This window comes from Vidua chalybeata, chromosome 2, assembly GCF_026979565.1.
Source record: "Vidua chalybeata isolate OUT-0048 chromosome 2, bVidCha1 merged haplotype, whole genome shotgun sequence".
Taxonomy (NCBI): domain Eukaryota; kingdom Metazoa; phylum Chordata; class Aves; order Passeriformes; family Viduidae; genus Vidua; species Vidua chalybeata.
The window spans coordinates 961,127-987,757 of NC_071531.1; the positions used below are offsets into that span (position 1 = coordinate 961,127).

Below are 26,631 nucleotides of genomic sequence, written 5' to 3' on the forward strand. Positions count from 1 at the left end.
GAGTCCAGGACATCCCTCTGGCTGCCCTGGCTGTCTCGAGATCCTGGCAGGGGGCTCAGGGACCCTGGCACAAAGTCAAAAACACCTGTGGCTTCCATTTTGGCCTGTGGAAAAAGCTGTCAATTTTGTATGAGGAATTACAAGCCACAAGGGTTTGAGTAGTGTGATATTTGGATTAACACAGGGTGGAAAAGTAGAATTTTGGGATTTTTAGAATGGGCTTCGATTTTGGCCTGTGGAAAAAGCTGTCAATTTTGTATGAGGAATTACAAGCCACAAGGGTTTGAGTAGTGTGGTATTTGGATTAACACAGGGTGGAAAAGTAGAATTTTGGGGTTTTTTAGAATGGGGTTCAAGGGGCTACAAGATGGAGGGATTTGGGCATGTCTGACCATCTTCTCCTTCTCCTTGCCCTCCATGTCTTGCTGGGATAGTGACACTTTTCTCTTGGTTTAAGGTACAGACACATTGTCCAACATAGATCTTAGGTATTGGTACAGGAGCTGTAAACATGCACACGTAATTTTGAGTGTATAAGGTGGGAGCCACCCGAGGCTCAAGGGCAGAATGCCATGGCCTCCTTGCTAGGCAGAGCTCAGCAGGTCAGAGACAGAATGTTTAGATAAGGAGAAATAAACAACCTTGAGGGCACAATCGGAGCATTCCAGGCTCCTTTGGCTGCACGGGCTGGGGAAGCAAAGACTCTTCACAATCTTGGGGTCACCCTGACCTTCTGGACCCCAAGAAATCGACAGCCACCTGTGCATCCTGGTCCCTCCATCCATCGGGATGACCCGAGGGCACAGCTGGCTTTGCTCTTTCATCCTCCCTGGCTGCCTTGTGCTGCTGCTTCTCTTGTCCTCGCTGTGGTGATCCTTCACCCCTCAGGGATCCTTCACCCCTCAGCTCACTAAGCTGGGAGTATTTCCTTTATATACCCCACACAGACATGTTTACTTTGCTGCACTGCTTACCATCGTGGTGTCAGCTTTCCAGCATTGTTTTCCTGATCCAAGTGACCGCACTCCCTTGGCACAGGCGGGAGGGAAAGGGAAGGAGAGCTTGCAGGGGGAGAGGTTGGTGGGACCAATGGGGAGCTGCCCCAGGCAAGGGCAGCTCAGCCCCCGGTGCACCCGCAGTCGCTGAACCTGCAGCTTGCGCATCCCCAGCCTGAACGGGGGCCAGCAGCTGGCAGAGATCCCCTGGGAAGGCTGGCTCGGAGCTCCCCTCCTGCATGCCGAGCTCTGGGAGCACTCAGGATGGGCAGAGAGACTCAACCCATGGGGTAATTCGGAGAGCACAAGAGCTGGGTTCAGCCCACGGGGTTTGGGGCCACATGGCCTGGCTGTGGGTGAGTTTGGGAGCTGAGTAAAGGATGGCAGGGTGGATCCTAGGAGGGAATTGAAGTTGAGAGGAGGAAGTTGCAGGTTTTGGCTTCTTCTCCAATCCCTTCTTTTGAATTTTTTACCCTGTAACAGGTCTATGAAAAAATATAAACAGCACAGACTGCTAGGGTCAAAAACACACAGCTCTCAGTGGGAACTACACAGCCTTCCCAATTTGGGCTTTTTCCTGTCTCCTGTGAGAATTCTTTTTTTTTTTTCTTCTCCTGCCTAACTGCAAGAGGAAGAATGAACCTTGTCCTTTAGCCCAAAGCCAAGTGATGAGAGCTCCTCTCCATGGCTGAGAGTTGTGGATTTGAATCCTCACAGAGACACTGGGCTTGGGTCTGTAGTGTTTGGGAAAATGCTGGGCCGTTCTTCAGACTCAGCTCTAAGAAGGGTAGGAGTTCATTGCCTCCCAGGGTGGTCTGGGTTGGAAGGGACCTCAGAGCTCATCCAGGTCCAGCTCCTTGCCCTGTTGAGGGACACCCTCCACTAGACCAGGTTGCTCCAAGCCCTGTCCAACTTGGCCCTGAATTTAGACACTCTGGCCCTGAATTAAGACACCCTGTCCAACCTGGCCCTGAATTAAGACACTCTGGGTAAGGACCATGTCTTTGATCTAAAGAAACTTGGATGCCTACATGAGTTTTCCTGAATCCCAGTGCTGGGAAACAAAGGAGCAGAGAGGAAACCAACAGCACTGGAGCTTAATTAAAAAAAAAAAAAAAAACATACACTGTGTGAAGCAGTGATCTTTGCTGTTTGTGCTGGACTGCAGAGATCTGATTGTAGTTGCACCTTTCCTGCTGTAGTTTGAGGTGAGCTGATGAGGCACTGCCTTATTAAAATACTCCACCCAGCTGAGATTGAATATTTAGGTATCTTGTATCACACTTGAGAATAAATTGCTTGAGGAGTTTATGTTTTCTTACAGAGTTCTGTTCCTAAAGCAGACAAGGAGCTGAGTGTAACCCCCAGGTGTGTGCACAGGGTGAGTTTGGGAAGGTCAGTGGCTCCTGGCCCTGGGAAGGGACTGAGGAAGGGACAGCACCTGTGTAGCCTCATGTCACTGCTCCCTGTGTTTGGAGCCTGCCCGTGCCCTGTGCAGGAATCGGGTTGGGGAAGGCTCTCAGGACTGTGGGGTTTGCCTGCCTCACTTGATTTTCTCTGCTCCACAGGCCCTGCTCGCCAGGAAGAATTCCCTGGTTTGTTGGAGAGCCCCAGCTGCCTCCCTGCAGTGAGGATAAAGGTCTCTGAGCTGATGCTTCTCCCTGCTGACTTTGTTCTGACATCCTCATGGATAAGCTCTGGGAATCTCCTTGTCTCCACTCTGTCCTTGCCTCCTCTCCTCCTGAACACACAGAGTGATTAACTCATTTCTTCTTTCCTGTTCTCACGTCATATAAGGATCTAACAACTTCTGAAATGTCCCTTATCTTCATTTTAAAACATCTTTTACAGAAACATCTCCTCCTTCTTTACCAAAGCAGACAATGGGTGCAGAAGGTAATGACATCCCACTGTTTGGAATCTTTAACACGTTGCTTCCAAAAATCCTGGGGGTGTGATAATCCTCCCCGAGTAAATATCTACCTTGTGAATGACTTCAGCTCTTTAGAGAAGAAATTTTTGACTGTTGGATTAGTGACAAAAATAAAAAGGAATGTTGCCTCTTGGGATCTTCATTTTTTAAGTGAGGTCCCATTGGGCAGCAGAGGGGCTTGCATGACATCTTTGAGTGTCAGTGTAAAATAAAACAGAGGCTGCCATGGCTGCATCTGAGCCTCCAAAACTGGCACTGCCACCACAAGTTCTTCTCAAGCCACATTCCTAAATAAAAGTTGCTAGGATACCATAGTGGGATGCACAAATAGCACTGAGCTTCAAAACAAATGTGTGAAACTTAATCTTCACTCACATTTTGATATGAAACGATTAAATATTATTTGACAGTAGCAGACATGGCTTGTTCTGCTTACTGCTCCCACAGAAAGCTTTGTCCTGTTTGTGATGAATTCTTTCATCTGACAGTAGTGCCAGAATGTGTTACTTCAGGGAAGAAAAGGAGGTGACTCTTGGAGTGAGTTGCCATCGTGGTGAGCCCCTTGAGGTGGCCACGGTGTCACTGGGTCTTCAGGCTGTGCTGATCAGCAGTGTGGGCTTAGTGCAGTGTGAATTTCTTAAGGGCCTTAAGATGAAGGAGGGCAGGGCTGGATGGGAGATTGGGAATTGGGAATTGTTCCCTGGCAGGGTGGGCAGGGGCTGGGATGGAATTGCCAGAGCAGCTGGGGCTGCCCCTGGATCCCTGGCAGTGCCCAAGGCCAGGTTGGACACTGGGGCTGGAGCAGCCTGGCACAGTGGGAGGTGTCCCTGCCATGGCAGGGGTGGGATGGGATGAGATTTAAAGGTCTCCCAACCCAAAGCATTCCATGATAATTTGCATCATACCCCTTATTTGTCATGCTGCTGATTACATAGACTAATTTTTATTTATTGTGAAAGTGCAGATCCTGATTTTTAGATATAAAGAGAACATTCACAAGCTGGTTAATGAACAGTTTTTAACTGAAAAAAGAAACAAACAAACAAAAACCTGAGATGGAACAGAATTTATTTCTCTGTTCAGAAACAACAGGATGAGCTGCTCCTGTCCTGCAAAGCTTTTGCCTCTCACTACTAGAGCTTTGTAGGGAAGCTTCTGTCCCCTGTTCCCAGCTGGAATGGCTGGAGTGCCTTCCATTGGCTGGCTGCAGGGTCATCAGTGGGGTGGGAATGTTGGGGCAGGGACATTTTAACCAGGGGCTGCCAATCTTTGCTCTCTTTGTGCCTCTGAGCTCCTGAGTCCTGCTCTCCTCAGCCTGGTACACATAGCACACAGTGAGTAGGGGCTCTCTTGGGTTTAAAATCATCCTGGTTTAAAGTTTTAACGTTTTTAAATTTAATTTTTTTACCATTTTAAGAGTTAAAAATTTTAAATTTTTTTTTTAATCATGTTGTGTATAGTTCAACTTATTACTGATAAAATTTGCCTTAAAAAGTACTGTTTTGTGGCCACTGGCTCTGGACACCACTGGCAATGCTCATTTAACTTCAAGGAGACAGCTGCCTGCTGTGTGATCAATGTTCTTCTGCCTTACTATTATATTACTGTATTTATCTAATCCACCCCTTTGCTGTATCCCTCATTCTTTTATCTTTTCTTCTTGCTCGAGTTGTAACATAAAAGAGTTGAGCATAATATGGTTTCCCAAACATCTATACCATAACTGATAACTTTTAGCCTAGCCTGAGCTTTTTTATTGCAAGTAATCATGGAGGTTTATAATTAAAACATGTCTGTAACTTTGCAGTATCTACATTTGACCCAACACTGGATTACAAACCTGTTGGTCTCCCCCAGCATGAAACTACCATTAAATATTAGCTCTGGCTTCTTTAATTGATAGCAAACAACTCAGTGTTAATTTTCTGTATTTTGTCCTTCTACCCATATTTACTTTGACTTTATTCTGTCGGGATGTTTTGCCCAATGCAGATATTTTGCTTCACCAGGGCAGCTTTAGTCAAGTCAAGCTGTAGCAGCTGATGTGAGGGCAAGGCACATCCCTGCCTCATCTGAAAATCTACTTTGGATAATTTTTGCTTTTCCCTTAGAAATCACCTGGATTTGTTTTTTTTTTTTTTTTTCCTTTTTCTAAGATACATTTTGTGTTGTCATCCCTTCTTGCCCTCCTGCACAGGGGGGCTCTGAGCTCACCCGGGCACTGGTCAGTGACCGGCTGTGTGGAGAGGGTGACCCTGGTTGTGTGTTGTGTGTGCTGGGATTACATCAGGGGCAATCGTGGCTCCTTCTGTCCTGAACTCTTCTCTGGGCTCTGTTCCTCCCCCCAGCAGTGGGAGAATGGGAGCTGATCCCTACAGCCAGGCTGGGAGAGCTGGGGGGGCTCACTTGGAGAGGAGAAGCTCCAGGGAGAGCTCAGAGCCCCTGGCAGGGCCTGAAGGGGCTCCAGGAGAGCTGCAGAGGGACTGGGGACAAGGCCTGGAGGGACAGGAGCCAGGGAATGGCTCCCAGTGCCAGAGGGCAGGGCTGGATGGGAGATTGGGAATTGGGAATTGTTCCCTGGCAGGGTGGGCAGGGGCTGGGGTGGAATTGCCAGAGCAGCTGGGGCTGCCCCTGGATCCCTGGCAGTGCCCAAGGCCAGGTTGGACACTGGGGCTGGAGCAGCCTGGCACAGTGGGAGGTGTCCCTGCCATGGTAGGCAGGTTGGAGTGGGATGAGCTTTAATATCCCTCCCAGCCAAACCAAACCATTATTTTAGCTCCAAGTAAGGACATACATAATTACTTTATAAATTATGTCCTTCCTTTCTTTACTGTTTCTCTGAATTCTAGTGGATTTTGTCAGTGTAAGTGAACTCTTCCATCAGTAAATATGTGGAGAGTACACACACAGCAGTAAATCTCAGGGAGCAGAGGCTTCCTGAGAACACGCTGTACTTTTGCTGTGAGCCCCGTGTGTGTAAGCTGGGCGTGCACACCCAGGTGATGATGTTGTCACCCATGCACCCACTCCCACTGGCCAGCAGAATGTCCACTTGTTTTTCCAAACCTCACTGGAATGGGAGAGTGGAGTGGATACCCCATTCTATCTTGTGTGAGTGAGCTCCTTTTTTAATTCCACCTGTTGCTGGCCTCGTGGTTGTTCTCTCCAAGGAAAGCCAGAGCTGGAAGTAACTTCCATGAGGTGTTCAGAGCTTTTCAGTCATTGCCTCTGAAATCTCTTGAGTGGCCCCATCCAGCTCCAAACGCTCTGTGTTCATACAGTGGGTGCATCAGAAGGGCTTTGACCTTTGCAGGCTGGGATTCTCCAAGGAATTGTTGCTCAGAGAGGCTGTGGACTCCCCATCCCTGTCCCAGGCCAGCTTGGACACTGGGGCTGGAGCAGCCTGGCACAGTGGAAGGTGTCCCTGCCATGGCAGGGCTGGCACTGGGTGGGTTTAAGGTCCATTCCAACCCAAACCATCCTGGGAGTCTGTGATTCTCTTGGCTGCAAACCCCAGCCTGGGCACTCAGCAGGGTTTTTTCCTCTATCCCAGATTTCTGTATAAGTGGGAGCAGTTTCCAGTCAGACCCAGGATGGTTTTTCCTGACGGGTTCCTGCCGTGCGCGGGGTCAGCTCAGCCTTGGAGGTTTCGTGTGTATCACTGATGAAGTTCAGCGTGTATCTGATGAAGTTCTCCAGCACTTCATGGTCCCTGGAGCTCCTGCCTTCCCCACCTCCCCCAGCTAATTCCAGCTGTTTTCCTTTGTCCTGCTTTCCTGCAGGGCCATGGCTGAGCGGGTGCTGGTGGTCGGCAGCGGGGGCAGGGAGCACGCCCTGGCCTGGAAGTTGGCCCAGTCCCCACACGTCAAACACGTGTTTGTGGCTCCAGGAAATGCAGGCACAGCTGGCCACGGGAAAATCTCCAATTCAGGTAAAACCAAAAAACAAATACCACTTTTAAATTTGGTCATCCAACCTGCATGTTGTTGAGGTGAAATCACAGCTGGTAGTGTGAAAGTGTGATGATGATGATAATGAAATGATGATGATGATGATTGTGGTGGTTTTAGTTTGAAACTGGGTGGAAATATTAATTTTTGTGTAGTGGTTTTGGTTTGCTAATTTAAGATTTTTTTTAAATTTTAAGATTTATTGGTTAATGTACATAACTACAATCCTATAAAAATGTAAACAAAAAAAAAACCTATACCCCCCCCAAAAAATCTCGATTCTCAAAAATAAAAATAATTTTAAAAATAAATAATAAAAACTTTTACCTTTAACTGACTCATCCTTAAAACAATACCCCATAAATCAACATAACCCATAAACAAACTGATGATGGCTGATGATGATGGATTACCATTTTTTAAGGTTTTGGGCATGTGAATAGATTTTAGATGCAGTTAAAAAGGAAAAAAAGTATCTGAACAAAGCCTTGTGTAAGTTGTGTAATTAATTTTATAAGATCTCGACTGTGAAGTCTCATTCTTTAGGTTTGGGTTTGGAGGATTCAGCCAGAGCTTTTCCACTGGGAATCCAGCTCAGGATAGTTGCTGTGGTTGCCATCTAAATTCCCTCTTGTGCTCTCAGAAGTGTGTTGAAACCCCCTGATCCCCACAGCCTGTGACAAGAACACTCTGTCACTGTGAGCATAAATTCATTCCTTTGTCTTGGTGACCTTAAGAAATCAAGGTTAGCTTCAAATATTTCTCTGTGTACTGCCTGCTTGCTTGGAGCTCTTGGTTTAACATATTAAGCTCTGAATGGCTCTAATTGAGACTTTTCATAGATATTAATTTTGAGGAATCGAGCTTCAGATGTTGCAAATTGAGCATCCAAAATTTGGAGCTGCATTTCAAAAAAGCCTGGTGTGAGGTGCTGACACCCAAAGGACCAGTCCAGACCACAGAGATTGCTGTGTCCTTTACACAACAGATCCTGATTTAGGGGCTTTAACCTGCCTAAAACTTCAGTTTTCCCTTCAGAACATGTGACAAGGTGTGGAGTTCAAGTTAACACAGGATGCATGTGAATGTGGATCAGACACATCCATTTTCTGCACTTGTGCTGGTGTGGGAGTAGCTTTGTGTGTTGTTGTCTCATGTGGAAACAAAGTGAGTGCTGCCAGGTCTTGTACAGCAGGTAATTGTTGAATAGAATTCCCTTGGAATGCTTAATTACAAGCTTTTGAAACAACTTTGTCCTGAATTTCTTTGTCCAGTCACAGCATCGTGAGCGAGCTCCTCACTCCAGTTTTTTGCTCTCTTTGGCCTCTGAGGAGAGGCCTGGAAAGAAGAGCTTGACAAGATCAGAAAGTCAAAAAATCCCCTTTACCCTTGTGCTAAATGGGGTCAGTGCCAGGCTGCAGGGTCTGTGGAATGGAAATTCAAGTACTTCTTTTCAAGCTGTGCCTTTTTAAACCCCCCTTGTTTTTTTCTCTCTTTCATCTCATAAAAAACATTGCACCAGTAGTTGAAAATGCTTGATCTTGAGCCATGTCTATGAAATTTCCATGTGGAATAAATGGTTTTGTTCTGCACATGGGCTCACCTGTGCCTTGGGAGAGAAATCTTCACCACCCCAGGAAGAACCTAGAATTCATGAAGAGTTTGACTTATGTGGGTTTTTAAGGAAAGAATTTGTCTCACCTGTTCAGGAATTCCAGCGCTGTCACTGGGGCCTTGATTTAACTCAGGGTGGAAAATGGGGAATTGCCTTACAGGAGCACATGAGCCCTGTTATGTTGTGTAGGCATCAATACCTGGGATATCTGGGGAATTCCTTCCCTGGTTTCTGGGAGTTTTTTTGGTATAATCAAGACTTTGCTCTGAAAGTTCATCCTCCCTTTGTGGGTCATGGGATTGCCTTTAATTAGGATTGCAGCTCTGGGTCTTGGGTGATTCCTGAAACATGAGAAAGTGAGCTGAAAATTACAAATAACCTCAAATCTTTCAAACTGTGTACTCAAGTAAGAAAAAAAAATAATTGTGGTTGATCTGAGCTGGTAATTGTTTCCAGCAATAATGTGGGATTTAGATTGGGTGCCTAAATACAGGTTTATATTTAATTTAGGTGGATTATCAGGGCAGTTTTAGTGCAGAAGCCCAGACAATGGCTTGCTGAATGAACAGGTGTGTCTGTGAATGGACTTCACCATCCTGACACCTCCTTCTGTCACATTTTACCTCTCAGTGTAACTTGTGCTCTGAAATTTAAGCTCCACCCTTGAAAGCCTTGGGCCAGGGTCCTCCTGTCTGGTTCCAAAGGAATGTTCAGCTGTTTTTTCAAGCAGTCAGACACAGCTACAGAAATGTCCCCTTTCAGTCAACAACCCGAGAAAAACGGCATTTGGGAGGAAAGTTAAAATCATGGATAAACAACACTAGCTGTTCCTTCCTGTTTGTTGTTAGGACATTTCTCCATCGTGTAAATCTTGTGCCACACTCACTGTTCATATCATGAGATCAGACCTGCAGCAATAAGTCTGGGGTGACTTCCAGGCCCTCTCCTTCCCCTGCTTGGAGAGGGACAGGAGTGTCTGGAGTGCCAGGACAAGGGGGAATGGCTTCCCACTGCCAGAGGGCAGGGTTGGATGGGATATTGGGCAGGAATTGCTCCCTGTGTGGGGAGGCCCTGGCACAGGGTGTGTTGTGCTTTTGGTTGAGCCAGAAGTCAACTGGCACCAGCTGCACACGGGAGTCAAATGCCTTTGTTGGTGGAACAAAATAATTGGGCTGCAAAGAGGTGCCAAGGAGGTGATTTTTATTTGTGTTCTGTCTGGGTGTTCCCCCACCCCACCTGAATAGGGTAAATCTATAACCAAAATGTAGATTCTGTTGTGGAATCAGACAATTTTATGGGAAGGAATTGTTCCCTGTGAGGGTGGACAGGCCCTGGCACAGGGTGCCCAGAGCAGCTGGGGCTGCCCCTGGATCCCTGGCAGTGCCCAAGGCCAGGTTGGACACTGGGGCTGGAGCAGCCTGGCACACTGGGAGGTGTCCCTGCCATGGCAGGGCTGGCACTGGGTGGGCTTTGAGGTCCCTCCCAGCCCAAACCAGTCTGGAGTTCAATGATTCTATGAATTTATTCATCCAGGGTAGGGAGAGCACAGTGGGACTGACCAAAATCCTGTCATCCCCTTCTCTCATCACACCCCAGAAACTGGCTGGAGGAGACCACCAGCTCTCAGTGTACTGCCACGTCCCAAGGGAAAGGACAAGAGAAAATGGCCCTAAATTACACCAGGGGAGGTCAGATTGGAGACTGGAAACAATTTTTCCCTGCCAGAGTGGTCAGGCCTTGGAAGGAGTTGCCCAGGGCCTGGTGGAGTCTCTGGCAGAGTCCTAAAGGTGTCTGGGTGTGGCCCTTGGGGACAGGGTTTGAGGTGATGCTGGTGGGGCTGGGTGGCACCGGGTGATCCCAAAGGGCTCCTCCAGCCCTGGTAATCCTGGGATTCTGTGCTCCCTTGGCCAGCACCATGCCCTGGTGTGTGCAGTCTCCTCCCTGCACAAGCAGCCAATCCACATGGGGCTCCTCTCTCTTCTGGCTCTCTGGGTCTGTGTTCCCCTCCTCTGCAGACCTTGGCTTTATTTATTCATGATAAACCAGGGGAGTTGCAGGGCCTTTTGCGTAACTTTTGGATCATGGGATTGACATGATTGTCTTTGGTGCAGGACGTTTCTTTTGTTTGCAGAGTTTGGGGCATTCCAAGTGTCATCACACTGAATGTTTGTTTTTGGAAAGATGATGGTTGTAACAGCCCAAGCCCACACATCCTCAGCCATAATGACAGCACAGTGTCCTTCTTAATTAAGTTTAACATAATGTAAAAAAAAAAAAAGTTATGATTCCCCTTGCTTTCAGAGGGCTCAGTTTAGTGCAGTTTTTAGGTAGCCCTAAAGACAGAAAGAAGAAAGAAGATGAGTTGGAATTCTACCACCAGCTGTTCATTTCATCCCCAACACCCTCCTGGCACCAAGATCATAAAACCACAGAATTGTGGAATGGTTTGAGTTGGAAGGGACCTTAAAGCCCATCCAGTGCCACCCTTGCCATGGGCAGGGACACCTTCCACTGTGCCAGGTTGCTCCAGCCCCATCCAGCCTGGTCTTATCTCTGTAAAGCTCCATAGTGACCCTCCTTAGGGAGGAGACTCGCTGGAAAGAAATGATATTTTTTTTTCCTTTGGGTTTTTTTGTTTTCTTGGATTCTTTGCAATGCTGCTTGTGCTGGCAAAAAGGGGGTCCCTAGGGGTCAGACCAGTTTGCTGGCTGGCAGCCCAGGGGATCCCAAAGCTTTTTTTCCCCGCTCTCAAGAGCAAGGTGGGTTGACAGGGCTGTGGAGGTGGGGAAGGGTCTGGAGGGGCCCCCCGAGGTCCCTGGCTCAGCTCAGCCTGGAGCAGCCTGAGGTCAGAGCTCCCCGGGGCTGCAGCTCCTCCCGAGGGGCAGCGCAGGGACAGCTCCGATCTCTGCTCTGGGACAGGGACAGCAGCCAGGGAGCGCCTGGGGCTGGGCCAGGGCACCTCAGGCTGGAGAGCAGGGAAAGGCTCTTCTTCCCCAGAGCCTGCTGGCACTGCCCAGGCTCCCCAGGGAATGGGCACGGCCCCGAGGCTGCCAGAGCTCCAGGAGCCTTTGGACAGCGCTGCCAGGGGTGCCCAGGCTGGGCTTGGTGGGGGTCTGGCACTGGGGGATCCCTGGGGGTCCCTTCTGCTCAGGACATTCCATGGTTCTGTGATTTATGACTCTGACAGTGGATGTCCAACCAGAGCCTTTGCCGGGGGTTTGGGGCTGTGTTTTGGGTGAGTCTCTGTCAGTGTGGGCCTCACTCCTCCAGGCTCCCAGTGACCTGGCAGCCCAGAAGGGGAGGCTGGTGATGCTCTGTGATGACTCTGTGATGACTCAGTGCTGAGGAGCACCCCTGGATGGGATTTTTCCCTGTTTTGTGTCTCCAACAGCTGTTCCAGTCAGTGACCACGCTGCTGTTGCCCAGTTCTGCAAGGACCAGGACATCAGGCTGGTGGTGGTCGGTCCTGAGGTTCCTCTTGCTGCTGGTAAGAGACACAAGGTGGAAATCACAGCCTTCAGCATTTAGGAAGAAAAGTAAATTTTAGTCCTCATCTGTGCATCACTCAGCAGTGTCTCCAGTCTGTATGAAAACAGATCCTCTGAGCAGTTTCCCTAAAATCCAGAGTTGTGCCGAGGTGAAAAGGAATTTCTGAAGGGTAGTATGTGAGCAAGAAAGCCAGCTTTGGTTTTCCTATGGAGTTTTCATGTTTTGAAATAATTATAATTTGAGTCTTGGTAACAAAAACTAATTATAAACATGCTGGTAGTTTTTCTGCTTAAACCTTTTGGCATCTTCACCACAGACTCACGTTGACTTTTAGCTCAAAGGTGTCATAAACCAAGGGGGGATTGTGATCCTTTCCCAAACCCAGTGCATCCTGAGGGCCTGCAGTGGTGCAGGGTTACTGCTCCTGGTTCTAGTGAGGAAAGCAGGCACTGCAGACACAGATGACTTCTATTCCTGGAATTCTTGCTCCAAGGAATCAGTGCAGCCCTGGGCTTGGCTGGCCTGACTCCCACAAAGCATCTGGAGATTTATAACATGTTTTGTGTTTAGGAATTGTGGATGACTTGACAGCAGCTGGGATCAAGTGTTTTGGCCCCACAGCAAAGGCAGCTCAGCTGGAGTCCAGTAAGAGCTTTACCAAAGCCTTTCTGGATCGTCACGAGATCCCCACTGCCAGATGGAAATCCTTCACTGATCCCAAAGCAGCATGTGCCTTTATCAACAGGTACAATTCTGGGCATTTCAGACATATTCTTACTGACAGAGTGCAGGATATCCAAACCAATCCATGGTTGCTCAGGTATCCATACCTTTGGGATAGAACATTTGCAAAGGTTTCAAAGGATTGCCTACCATGATTCTCTCAAGCTGCAGCAAGTCTGAGAAAAATGGTTCCTCCTGCTCTAAAATGAAATGCAAGTTCAGTTCTTTCCAGGAGAATGTAGGACAAGCTGTTATTTTTTTGTCAGTCTGCCTGCTGGGGAAAGGCAGGGAGCAGCCCAGAGCCATCTGTGCTGGCTTCTTATCCCTTTTCTCCACCAAAAAAAACTGGAGAATTACTCAGCAGCTGATGATCTGCTCATCCCAGTGCAAGCCAGGTGACCCCAGATGATACAAGAGTAAATTCCCAAATGGAAAGCAGTAATGAACAGTCAGGAAATTCCCTGGTGGGGAAAAGAAGCAGGAACCTTTCTCAGGCAGAGCAGAACGAGAGGAGCCTGGTGTGATTTGTGTGTTATTCAATAAGGTTGCCATGAAACTGAGAAGTACTTTGATTTTTCAACTCTTGAAATGTTCAAAATGCCCTTGCAAGGACTGTTGATGCTGAATGTCTGTGCTGTGCCTTGGCAGTGCCACCTTCCCTGCTTTGGTTGTCAAAGCCAGTGGCCTGGCAGCTGGCAAAGGAGTCATCGTGGCTTCGACCAAGGAGCAGGCCTGCAAAGCTGTCACTGAAATCATGCAGGTGAGAAGGAATGTCTCACACCAAATCAGCTCTCCACCACCTCAGAGCACCACAGATGTTCCTTATTTCATGTAATAGGAACGTGGCTGTAAGACATCAAACCTTTTACCCTTTTATTTGGCCAGCTGTGAAACTCTGTTGTATTTATGGCTTGAGGCGCAGTTCCTGTAGGCTGAAATAAAATCATTCTTCATGAAAAGCCACCCTTATTTCACTTATTTATATATTCAATTCCTTTTTTTTCCACTGTATGAGACTCCTGCAATCCAACAGGTCCCACAGTGCAGGAGGTGCCCCTCAGGGATCTTTACAAGCACCATTAGGACCAAGCACAGCACTTCAGTGTGTAGTCAAATTCTGCTGGGATTATTTCAAGTGAAGTTCACACTGAGGAAGGATATTCCACAAATGTATTTGGAGCATCAAGATTTGAAGTGAGGCCAAGTGAAGTAATTTTATCTGCCCAGTGAGGAGCACAGAGCTGAGGCTCCCAGCTCAGGCCCTCAGCTGGTGTCAGCAGCACAGCACCCTGACATTCCATGGAGCTCTGCTGATCCATGGGACACATTCTGTGACACACTTGTGCTTCAGGAGTCAGAGCATGGGTGCTGCACTCACATTTTGGGGCTCTATGGTCACTGCACAATTCATGTCTGATGTCCCAGTGTCTTCTACAAAAAACCTCTGAGTTAGAGATTTCCAGAGACCCCCAAAATCACCTTGGCAGCGTGGGCTGGTTGTTGTTAATTTCTTAATTATCCAGAACATGCAATCAGCGTTCAAGCATTGCACTGGCATATGAGATTCTTGCTCCCTTCCTATGTGTTGTATAAAATTGCACTTTTTTATCCAGTGAAAGTGCAGACTGGAGACTTGGTTGTCACTGCTGTTGGGGTGAATTTCAGAAGTCAGAGCATGAGGAATTGCTCGTTAATCACAAATACCCTCTGCCATTTGAAAATATTCACTAACAAACCCTGCATTTATTTAAGAATAAAGAGAGGAGTAGGGATTTCACCACTGCTGATGTCCCTGGGGGGAGAATGGATTCATCATCTCAAACCTGTGCTGCATTTTTGGCTGAATTAAAAATACGTATTTCTTGTTGCATTTTCAGTAGTTTAAAACTGAAACAGAACTAAAGAGATTTTGTTTCACTGTAGGATAAGAGTTTTGGCACAGCTGGGGAAACTGTTGTTGTTGAAGAACTTCTTGAAGGAGAAGAAATTTCTGTAAGTGCATCTCACTGTAACACTTTGGTTCTAAATTGTTTGGGATTCACTAAGTGCCTTCACCTACAGTGTGGAGGATTTTAGCAGTTAGATTAAAACCATTCCCTGCTTATAAATAAAATTGTATTGGTTAGAGACAGCTGTGTGGCTTATTTTGGATCCTTGCTGGTTTTAGAATTAGCATTGTAAATTGGTTTTGAGCACTGCTCCCATTAGTCCAACATTACCCAGTTTGAGTGCACAACATCACCCAGTTCCAGAAGATGCCAGCAGCCTTGTTATTCTGGAGATACTGAGGATAAAAACAACTGCTGTATAAATAATTTATAAATATTTCACAAGTAAATAGCTTTATCAGCAAGGAAAAGGAAGTCTTGAAAGAATGTAATGCCTTCCTTCCGGGGCAGGGGCTGGGAGGGGAAAGGAAAAAGTAATTTCCATCATTCAGTTTTTTAATTTTTTTTAAAACCTTTTGAGTGTTTCTCTTCAGTGCAACTGCTGATGGTATCATTTTTCTAGGTTTTATTGATTTCTGAAGGAAGGTCACACAAAATGAGTCCCTGCTTCCTGAGGAAAAGGCAAATGCTTTGAACCCCATCATTTATTTTATCAGGGAGGCAGAGTTTATCCTCTTAAATATCCCTTTGTCACACTGAAAATCAACTCTGTCTGCACTAATTGCCCTTTAATTTTGACCATACCCAGGATTTTTGACTCTTGTCCTTGTTTCAGTGCCTGTGTTTCAGTGATGGTGTCACCATTGCTCCCATGCCCCCGGCCCAGGACCACAAGAGGCTGATGGATGGAGATGAGGGCCCCAACACAGGAGGGATGGGAGCTTATTCCCCAGCTCCTCAGGTGAGGAAGACTTGATAAGGAAGGGAAAAGGGACTGATGAGGGGATGTTTCACTCCAGCTGTCCCTGACAGCCTGTGGGAATGTTTAATTCCAGCAGGAGGAGCAGGAGGGGATGGAAAAAGAGCTGCCTAAAGCAGACATGGCCAAGTGAAATCCCAGCTCCACTCATTTCTCTGGAGCGGAGGACATCTCCACTGAATTACTTGGAATTATACAGTAGGCAGTGTTATGTCTGCAACCTTGTATTTGATTGGGATTTAAGTGTTGTGAGATGCTGCTCATCAGCACCAAGGGCCCAAACCCACAGTTTTGCTTTGTGCCAAACAAAGCTAATGGTGAATTTTGGCTGTGGCTTAAGGTAGTTTGGGGTTTGTTTGATAGGGAACTTCTATTGGCAGAAATAGAGAGAAAAACATTGCTAGCTTTCCATTGGAGTGACCAAGAGACCATCCAAGAATTCTGCTTGGCTCTCAAAAACACAAAACCAAGCCCTCCCTTTTTACAAGCACTGGTTTCTAATCCTTTTTTTATTAGGTTTCTAAAGATTTGCTGCAGAAGATAAGAGAGACTGTTCTTCAGAAGACTGTTGATGGCATGAGGAAAGAAGGTGTCCCCTATTTGGGTGAGTACAACACTTTGGGATTTTTAATCATAAGGAGAACAACCTTTTATTTTGCTTTTTCCTCTTTGTAGCCTAACTCACACTGGAGGTTAAGGGAAACAGCTTTGATTTATTAAGAACTGGGTTTGATACCAGAGCCTTGATTCAGAGTCCATGGAAATCAACAGAGGTCATGAACAGGGGATAATTCCTCAAGTGAGGAGGAACAGAAAGGAAAATGTTCCACAATAAGCTGTAAAATTGTGACAACTATTTCTGCCTGATTTCTTTTTACCCTTTCTCAAATTCACTGAGCACAGGTGGCAGCCTTTTAAACCCTGTTATCAACAGATTCAAAACAAGTGAGTTCCTGAGAGATCTTTTTGTATCATTTTCTGTCCCAGGTGTGCTTTATGCTGGATTAATGCTCACCAAAGATGGGCCTAAAGTTCTGGAATTTAACTGCAGATTTGGTGACCCAGAGTGTCAGGTGAGTTATTTTGTACAATTTGGCATTATGGGAGGAGTAAAATCTGTGACCATCTACCACTGTTGTTAACCAGATTTGGGGTGAATAATCAGAATTTTAAATCACCAAGACTTAAAATATTTGGGTTGTTTGTTGAAGGCAGAAGGTCTGTTAGGAAATTGTTCCATTCCAGAGAGCATTTCAGTAGGCTGGACTCAAGTCTGGGCTTTGCAAAGGTTAGCTTGAGACGAGCTCAGCACTTCCCTGTCTTTTCTGGAATGGATTCTGGATTTTTCCTTGCTCCCTGTTGACAAGTGGAACAAAACTCTTGATTTCTATTCTTCAGAACCAATTAAGTTCTTTGTCCTCACCCTTTCCTTTCCATATGCAGCAATTCTTTTACCCACAGAAATTCTCTCCAAGGACGAGTATTTTTAAGGGCTCTCACATTACACACTGCATGTCTGATGTGTGAAAGTACAATATGTGGGCATATTTAATGCTGCTTTTACAGCTGCATTGGTGTCTTTTCAAGGCCAGGGGAGACAATGACCTCGTTTGATTTGCTGCTGTGTGTTTCTGCAGGTGATTCTGCCCCTGCTGAGGAGTGACCTGTACGAGGTTATGCAGGCAGTGATCAACAGGAGGTTGGCCAGCTCCATGCCAGCCTGGAAAGAGGACAGTGCAGCTGTGACTGTGGTCATGGCTAGTCAAGGCTATCCAGGGACATATCCCAAGGGTTTGGAAATAACAGGTAAATAGAGCAGGAGGAGCTGCAGGAGGCTCATTTCCCCCCCTGTTCTCTCCTGCTGCATGAAGGTGAATCACTGGAACTGAGATTCATAGAAACCCTGGCTCTGGGTCAGCAAGAGCAGCTGAATTTCCACACACCCCAGTTTATTTTGGTGTATTTTCAGTCCTCCACGCTGTTGTTATTTGATATTGGCACAGCATTGATATTTAATACCTGCTGCAGTCAGGTGGCTCTGATCAGGGTTCTTGGGTCATGCTGATGCTGACCTTTTGTGCTCTGGGTGCCACTGAGGCATAGAACCCCAACTGGAGTCAGATGTCAGCTAAACACCTCTTCCCACATCCCTGAGCACACAGGTAGACTTGTCTCTCCTCCAGAGGTACTTTTTACAGATTTATTCCCATTTCCCAGCAGGATCACCCTGACTTTGACTGTGGCTTTCAGACACGAAGTGCTCGATCTCTCTGCATTGAGAACATTCTAACCAACAGCTGATGTTTTTCACAACACCCACAGGGCTTGCTAAGGCCAAGCAGCTGGGCCTGGAGGTGTTCCACGCAGGCACAGCCCTGAAGGATGGCAGGGTGGTGACCAGTGGGGGCAGAGTGCTCACAGTCACGGCCATCAAGGAGGACCTGCCCACGGCGCTGCAGGAGGCCAACCTGGGAGTGGCTGCCATCCACTTCCAGGGGGCCATCTACAGGAGGGACATTGGCTACCGGGCCATAGCCTTCCTCAGGCAATCCAGGTAGATATTCCAAATCCCTGAAGTGGGAATAACGGGGCTGAAAAGGGTCTAAGCACATCCCTGCTAGATGTTAGTAACTGCTGTTGATATTCTGTGGAACTCCTGACAAGTTTTAACCCCATCCTTGTACTCAACCTCAGCAAGACCAGCCAAGGGAGGAATATTTTGAATGCCTGATCCATGTTTTTACTCTCCTAAATCTGAGTTAAACTACAGTGACAAGCACACAGGAATGACCTGTGTTGCTGCAGTTGTTAGGCCTGGTTTAGGGAAGGTCAGCTTCTGCTTCTTGGACTTTGGATCACAGCTTTTGCTCTGGGTTTGTTTTGGATCACAGCTTTTGCTCTGGGTTTGTCTTGTCCAGAAATCTGATTTTTAATATCATGAGATGTGGTCCCAGCCCCAACCTGCCAGAGCTCCAGGAGTGTTTGGACAGCATTGCCAGGGATGCCCAGGGAGAGATTTTTGGGGTGTCTGTGCAGGGCCAGGGCTTGGACTGCATGATTCCTGTGTGTTCCTTCCAGCTCAGGAGAGTCTGTGATTTTAAATATTAACAAAGTTCAAGGTGGCTTATTGGTTCTTTTTTAGCTTTTAGAAATGGTTAAAATTACCTTGAACCCACTGACTTGTTGGGATTTACATTTTACTGGCACAGCTGCCTAACAACAGGGTAGGATTCATCACTTCTTTCCATTCTCATTCCTTTAATTGGCACAGTATTTACTGTAAGACTCTGGAGATCATATGGGTGTGGGGTTTGTTTTGTTTTTTAATAGCAGGGACTCCTGTTGTCTCTTTAATGTTCCTAAAAGCTTCTTGCAGTTTTTAAACTCATTTTTACCTAATAAGAAACCGCTCTGCTCCAATGAGCTCCCAACATACCTTTTCCCAAGGGCTTATTTTGTAGGCTGGGAAGCACTTCAGTGACAATTCTGTTGCTGCTGGCAGTGTATCCTGATTAGTATTTTGTAAAATTATGATCAATAAACTTCCTAAAAGAACAAGGGTGTTGGTATTTAGTCTTCTTTCTCTCTCAAGTGCTCTGCATCTGTTGGCGAATTGATGTGACAAGGTGGTACTGGGATTTGTAGCATTAAAAAAAAAAAAAAAACAGGTCAGTGAGGCAAGAGGAGAGACTTGGAGCAGTTCCCTCCCTCCCACACCGAGTTCCTGGGCCACAGCCAGCAGGGCTCCTGCCTGGAATGCCTGCCTGGAGGATCCCTGCCTGCCCAGGGGGGCTCCTGGGGGCTCTTTGCAGTCGCTGCCCGGGGCACTGCCCTGGAGGCTGCTCCACCTTCTGCTCCTGAAGGGGCACAACAGGGATGCTTCAGTCCCAGAGCCCCAGACTGGGTTGGGTTGGAAAGGACCTTAAAGCTCATCCTGATCCTGCCATGGGCAGGGACACCTTCCACTCTCCCAGGGTGCTCCGAGCCCCAGTGTCCCCCTTGGCCTCAATGAAGGAAGGGGGATGGCTCTGCAAGTCAGGACTCACCTCCTCTTGGCAGCCTGGCAGGATTCAGTCCTGAGGCATTTCACCTCAGGAAAATAGCCAGAATGCTTCATAGAAAGTATTCCAGAAAATTCAAAGGACTAAAGATCAATTTAAAGGATCAAAGCGGATAGCAACATAAAAAATCTAACAAATTTGAAATACTCCTAAAAACATGATGCAATTCTGGTGGACATTTATCATAATCAGACTGAAAGGGGCTGACTTTGATCTCTGGTTGTTGCAGGCTAATATTTCCTTGAGTCTTATTCACAGCCTGAACAGCTGCCTGGGGTAATTCTTGCCTTCTTGCCAGTTTTTGGGCAGGGGTATGCTGTGAGTGCAGACACCTTTGGATTCTCCTGGCAACTTTTCTCCTGGGCCAGTTCTTCTAGCACTTGAAGTCTTATCAATTCCAGATACTCCAGCAATGATCTTCACAACAGAAATACCTTTGATCCTAGAAAAAAAACCTCCCACATCTTAAAATAAGTTTTAATAGGCAGAGTACAAAAATATTTACTCCATTTAGTGCAGTTGTAGGCATTTGTGTCTGTCTCTGACTTTTTCAATGTTTGCTGAATTCTTGACCTGGTTCCTGGGATGGGGTTTGTGGATTAACTGATTTTTTTTTTTCAGCTGAGTCAATTTTAAATGGGTTTCAGTTGTTTTGTTTTATTTGTCCTTGTTAATCAACACCCTTAGAATTTAAACTTCAGGCTGAATCCCATCCATAGGAGAGAGAGAATAGGGATGGATCTAAAATAGGGATGCACCTGGTTCATGCCATTGACAGCCTGGGAATAACAACTGCTTAACTGGCACGAGCTGTGTTTGCTGGAGTGAAAAGTCATTAAAGTCCCTGTCCCCAGCATGGAAAGGTCCTTCTGTAAATAAGAGCTGGTGTTTCGTGTCCCCAGGGAGCTGTGGGGACACACAGGTGACACCAGTTTGTACCAGTGTGCTGATCTTACATAAACCCCACCCAGAGCTTACATCTTCGAGATTCCTGAGCCCCACCTTAGGAACCTGGGTCTTTTGAAGGAAATATATTTAATATTCTTTAACAGAAAGCCCATTGAAGTAAGAAAGAGGCATGGCTGCTTCTGTGGTGGCATCATTCTAGTGATAAGGAGAGGCAACCTTTAACTGCAGCTGTAAAATCCTGGGGGTTATTGATTCACCTCAGACTTGTGGGTGGAAAAGTGACTTGAGCTTAGCCCTGCTCTGAGCCAGCTGTGCATTTTTGTGCTTGGTTTGGTTTGGAGCTTTCCCACTGACACCTCAAGGCCTGGAGGTTGCACTCAGAGCTCTGGGCTGGGGACAAGGTGGGGCTCAGTCACAGCTTGGATTCCATGGGCTGTGTGGATTCAAACCTTGCAAAGTCAGGTCTATTCTACCTTGTTGTCAGGGCTTTGGTTGCTGGTTTTATTTTGGGATTTGACTGTGTGATCCCAGTGCTCTGATACCATCTTCAAAACTCTGGAATTATCCATGTACTGCTCCTGGCAGCGCCTCCTCACACAGCAGGATGGGATTCTGCATGGTTCATCCACTCAGGGATGTAAGGAAGTAAATATTATTTGAAAATACATTCATTTTTCCCCACTCTTCCAGAGGCCTGACTTACAAGAACAGTGGGGTGGACATTGAAGCAGGGAACACTTTGGTGCAGAAGATCAAACCCTTTGCTGCAGCCACATCCAGGTCAGGTAAGACAGGAACCCTCTGCTCCTGCTTTGGTCACTTGGCAGTGAGGTTTACCAGTTGATCTTGATAAAAAGCTCATATTTATGTGTCCTGCCTGTTTCTAGATGACACAAGAAAACCTGTGGTAAGCAAATGCCTGTGATTTTATTCCAAATGCACAGCTTTTAATCCCCAAATGGCTCTAAACTCCACCTCCTGAATGCCAGGAGTGTTAGAGGGCACAGTTCAGCACTGTGTAAGGATAAATGCAAGCAAAAATTTCACCACTAAGTACTGAGTTTGATTCCATGGATTATTATTTTTTGCACAGTGAACTCCATCATTTGGGGGGATGAATGTTTAGAAAGGTTATGAAATGTAGAATTCCTGAGATAGATGTGGAACACACCTCTTTTGCTTGGTTGAATCAGCATGGATTCATCCTTGTTTTTGGATGTTTTTGGGGATTGTTTTTGGGATTGTTTTTGGGGTTCAGGCACATCTTGCCCTAGCAAGTCCTTGTAATTCTTTGGACAGATTAAAAATATTCATTTATGAAGTGGCCTTTCTATTTCAAATTAACTGAGAACCTTCTAATGAAGTCAGATATACATAGAGGGGAAAATATAGATTTTCTCACACCAGTACAACAATCTTACCACAATTTCTCCTGTGTTTCACAAGAACACTTAGTGCAAGGGGGAAGTCTGTCAGTTACAGAATTATTGACTGCTCAGTCACAAAGTTGGGGATTTTTAGGCTTAGGCTAATGCTAAATTAAAAAGACAAAGCCAACCTAAGCAGATTAGGAGCTCCTCAGTGAAGAGCTTCTAAATAACAGAGAAAAGTTTCCTGGTGACAAAGCAAAGTGGTGTTGCCAAACCTTGGAGAGAATTTGTGGTGGAGATGCTGGAGAAGCCCCTGGGAGTAAAGCTGGGCTGTTTCTCTCGTTTCCTGGCTGGCAGGCTGCAATGCAGAGCTTGGAGGCTTTGCTGGGCTCTTTGACCTGAAAGCAGCTGGTTACACTGATCCCATCCTGGTGTCTGGAACCGACGGCGTCGGCACCAAACTCAAGGTAAGGTGGAAATCCGTGCCAAAGAAGGAAAAACAGCACAGAAGGGAAAATGTCCTATCAGAAAACAGAGCTGTCTTGTAAAAATACCTATTGGTATTTCTAAAAAGGCGATGGAAACTGAAATTGCCCTTCTTCAGGCAAAAGAATTAAATACCTGTAAATAGCCAGAAGTTGATATGATAATATCAACTATCAGAAGTTGATATGGTAATATCATCAGTAAATATCAGAAGTTGACAAGATGCCTAAAATAACTGGGTTTTAAATATTATTAATATAATCAGGAATTTTGTTTCACAAAGGCAGCATCTCCACCCTCAAAAAAGATTAATTGGTGGGGAAAAGCATTTAATCCCACGTTTGCTGTTGTGTTTGGGCTGCAAAGAAGCCCTTTTGCAGCACAGTTTCCTTCTCAGTGCCTTTTGGATTTGCCAGTGGAGACAGGAATGATTCCTGAAGAGAGTTAGGAGATGATAATAAACAAAGCTGCTCCTCAAAGAACACCTGGAGGGGTTTTGGTCCATTGCTCACAGACTCTGCTCCTGATTTCAGTCCCTTCCAGCCCCTGCCTCGTGTTCCAGGGGCCCAGAGCTGATCCCAGGCTTCTCCCCGTGTCTTGCAGATTGCACAGGAGTGCCAGAAACACGACACCATCGGGCAGGACCTGGTGGCCATGTGTGTCAATGACATCCTGGCCCAGGGAGCTGAGCCCCTCTTCTTCCTGGACTATTTTGCCTGCGGCAAACTCGACGTGGAAGTGGCTCAGGGCGTCATTGCAGGAATTGCTGATGCCTGCAGGAAAGCTGGATGTGCTCTTTTGGGTAGGAACACTTCTCAGGGGGATCTGAAAAATCTTCTGCAAGGTCTTTTAGTTGGTTTTAATGTAGCTGGCTTCCTACTCCTTGGAAGAATCTGGGAGGAGTAAAAAAGCAAAGTGTTCCGTGTCTTTGCTTTCAGGGAACTTAATCTGAATCACAGTGGAAGGAGACAGTACTTTAAAAGTTTAGGTTAAATTTAGATTAGGTTTAGTTACAGATTTGGGTTAGATGTTGAGAAAAGGTTCTGTCCTTCTTTCCAGTTTTTTAGGAAAGTTAGGAACACGAGTCCTTTCTCAGTGGGTGTCATTTTGGGTCTGTTTATAAGATTTGAACAAGAAGCTCTTTATACCCTGGTTTACTCTTTTCCTGCATGAACTGTTGGTCAGCTTTATGTTTGTTTTAAGGTGTTCTCTACATTTATCAAATATAATCACCCCATTCATGCTGCAGCAAGGTCTGTGTTAGGTGAGACCTTGTGATGAAACCACCAAAATGTCAAGATTTTATTTCCATTTCAAGACTTTCAAACTCCACAGGCGCTTCTGCAAGAGCTGAACCTTCAGCTCAACAAATTTAACTCATCACCCCACTGATAGTGAGGGGGTGAGGGCTCATCTCTTGCCTGGTTTTACACAATTAACTGTGGATTTAAGTGTTGGGTGGCCAAGCACTTCTCCCCATTTCGCCTCTTGGCTCCTCCGTCCTCCATTTGATCCAGCCCTTATTAAATACAGCTGAAATGAAAAAAGCAGGTGAAGCTGGAGCACAGGGCAAGGAGTGAAAAGTGGGAAGAGAGGAGAAAAAGGCAGGATTTTACCCAGAGCAGCTGTGGCTGCCCCTGGATCCCTGGCAGTGCCCAAGGCCAGGTTGGACACTGGGGCTGGAGCAGTGTGGAACAGTGGGAGGTGTCCGTGCCAGGGTGGAATGAAACGAGCTTTAAAATCCCTTCCAACCCAAACCACTCTGGGATTCTATGATGAAAGCCAGGCTTTTTCAGCACCTCTTTGCTGTGTTTTTGCTCCCCAGGAGGAGAAACGGCCGAGATGCCGGGGATGTATCCCCCCGGCGAGTACGACCTGGCCGGCTTCGCCGTGGGGGCCGTGGAGAGAGGGCAGATGCTGCCCCAGCTGCACAGGATCACTGAGGGGGACGTGGTCATTGGGGTGGCATCTTCTGGGGTCCACAGCAACGGCTTCAGCCTCGTCAGGAAGATCGTGGAGAAGTCCTCCCTGGATTTCTCCTCCCGCGTCGGTGTCTCCGGGGATCAGACACTGGGTACTGCTTCCTCCTGAGCTTCCCAACAGCTGGCACAGTTATTTTGTCTGGGCCTTTGAAACTTTTCTCAGGCACAAAAAAGAAAATCATTCCGTCTTTAGCGTGTTTTCATCTTCTTCTTTTCCTCTGAGTCACGTGTGCAGGGAAGAAAAAGGGAGGGGGATAAATAATTAATTGTGGGCTAAAAAAAAAAGGTAGAACCTTGTGTTTCTCTTTAATACAATGCTCATTACTATCCAAATTGCTATTTTGAGATTTCCCCCATTTTGTATCGATTCCCATTTCTCTCCGTGCTTTTTCCCTCTCCCCTGGGCAGGAGAACTCCTGTTAACCCCAACCAAACTCTACAGCAAGACTCTGCTGCCTGTGCTGCGCTCGGGCCACGTCAAAGCCTACGCCCACATCACTGGAGGGGGCCTGCTGGAAAACATCCCCAGAGTTCTCCCAGAGTCCTTTGGTGTCGTTTTAGGTGAGAGAGAAGGAAACTCTGGAAAAATCCTCATGTTAATGTGGATTGCTGGGGAAGCCTGTGGCCACACCAGCTGATTTGTGCTGTAGGAGCTGGACTTGTCTGTCTAGAAATGTTTGAGTTTTTCCTTGTACCTGAACCAGAGCCAGTGAAAACTCTTTGTGGTGGAAAGACTGCTTCCCATTGAATTTCCTCCACTGGTGGTGTTTGGGATTGGATTTCTTAGGACACTTGCAAAAAGAAAAGAACCTTACCAGCAATCCCAAGTCAGCTGTCACCATTTGCAATTCTCTACGAAATTACTGCTAATTAAATGATACTTATGAAGTTTTCAATTAGCATTCAGAGGTGATTGTGAGCTCAGGGACAGCTCCTGCTGTTTGGCTTCATTAATCCTCAGCACTCTCCCCTCAGGTGTGCTGGAAAGGGGTTTCACTGCTGGGGAAGGTGAGGCATGGAAAGGGAAATGGCTGGCACAGGTTGTGAGAGCTCACAGGGTTGTACAAGAAAATAAGGAATTCATAGTGAGTTCTGAACTCAAGAACTGCACATAAATAATTTCCCACTTGTCCACTGATAAATATTTATGTGTATGTGCACCTCTGCTCTGGGGCCAGGCTGGGAGAGCTGGGGGGGCTCACCTGGAGAGGAGAAGCTCCAGGGAGAGCTCAGAGCCCCTGGCAGGGCCTGAAGGGGCTCCAGGAGAGCTGCAGAGGGACTGGGGACAAGGCCTGGAGGGACAGGAGCCAGGGAATGGCTCCCAGTGCCAGAGGGCAGGGCTGGATGGGAGATTGGGAATTGGGAATTGTTCCCTGGCAGGGTGGGCAGGGGCTGGGATGGAATTGCCAGAGCAGCTGGGGCTGCCCCTGGATCCCTGGCAGTGCCCAAGGCCAGGTTGGACACTGGGGCTGGAGCAGCCTGGGGCAGTGGGAGGTGTCCCTGCCATGGCAGGGGTGGCACTGGGTGGGATTTAATGTCCCTTCCAACACAAACCAGTCTGTGATTCCATGAATCTGTAGAAATTGTGATAGAACCATTTTAAAAGAGAACATGACAAGAGAGAAATTTCCTGTCCTTGCAATTCCTTTCCAGGGCCTTGCCCAGAAGCATTTTTGTGCTGCTGTAAATCATCCTCACCTGCTTGGAACTGGGGCAGTGGGGGATTTTTGTGACAGATCTTTGCCTCTTTAATACCCCAATGATTGTAGTCCATTGGTAGCAATTTCCACTCTTGATCTGTATTTTCAATTCTCTTCAGATGCTCTCACCTGGAAGATCCCTGAAATCTTTTGCTGGCTCCACAAGGAAGGGAACCTCTCTGAGGAGGAGATGGCTCGGACCTTCAACTGTGGGGTTGGGGCAGTGCTGGTGGTTCAGAAGGACATGGCCCAGCAGGTCCTCAGGGACATCCAGGCACACGAGACCGCCTGGCTCATTGGCAGAGTGGTGTCCCTGCAGAAAGGTGATTGCAGCTTCATCTTCCTTGGGGGGAAAACAATCAGAAAGAAAGAGCTGAGGGAAATTCCCTCGCTTGTGAGTTTTCCTGAGGTGAAAACCTCTGCACTGGCACTTCCCTGCCTTTTTTGTGGGGGTATTGAACTGACAGTTCATTAATGTCTTCCACAGGTGCTTTTCTCCTCTCTCTGTTTCTCCCTTTACTGATACTTTGTTTTTGCTGGTTTTTGGATT

General features: G+C 46.9%; 1 protein-coding gene across 3 annotated transcripts in view; it reads left to right on the top strand.

The window, feature by feature from the left end:
* GART (phosphoribosylglycinamide formyltransferase, phosphoribosylglycinamide synthetase, phosphoribosylaminoimidazole synthetase) overlaps positions 1-26,631 on the top strand; it is a 37,780-nt gene that overhangs the window by 2,941 nt on the left and 8,208 nt on the right. Inside the window, exons 4-21 of one of the 3 annotated variants that reach the window (XM_053931352.1) lie at positions 2,320-2,376; positions 2,564-2,634; positions 6,711-6,859; positions 11,885-11,980; positions 12,553-12,727; positions 13,354-13,465; positions 14,629-14,697; positions 15,430-15,555; positions 16,090-16,177; positions 16,561-16,646; positions 17,211-17,379; positions 17,896-18,127; positions 21,234-21,328; positions 22,271-22,380; positions 23,003-23,201; positions 24,225-24,473; positions 24,790-24,942; positions 26,201-26,404. In XM_053931352.1, coding sequence (XP_053787327.1) covers positions 6,715-6,859; positions 11,885-11,980; positions 12,553-12,727; positions 13,354-13,465; positions 14,629-14,697; positions 15,430-15,555; positions 16,090-16,177; positions 16,561-16,646; positions 17,211-17,379; positions 17,896-18,127; positions 21,234-21,328; positions 22,271-22,380; positions 23,003-23,201; positions 24,225-24,473; positions 24,790-24,942; positions 26,201-26,404 — 2,308 coding nt within the window. In that variant the 5' untranslated portion in view covers positions 2,320-2,376; positions 2,564-2,634; positions 6,711-6,714. Of the gene's footprint in view, positions 1-2,319; positions 2,377-2,563; positions 2,635-4,174; positions 4,263-6,022; positions 6,040-6,710; positions 6,860-11,884; positions 11,981-12,552; positions 12,728-13,353; positions 13,466-14,628; positions 14,698-15,429; positions 15,556-16,089; positions 16,178-16,560; positions 16,647-17,210; positions 17,380-17,895; positions 18,128-21,233; positions 21,329-22,270; positions 22,381-23,002; positions 23,202-24,224; positions 24,474-24,789; positions 24,943-26,200; positions 26,405-26,631 lie in introns of those variants that run through there. The other 2 variants (XM_053931344.1, XM_053931360.1) reach the window with 2 other exon arrangements.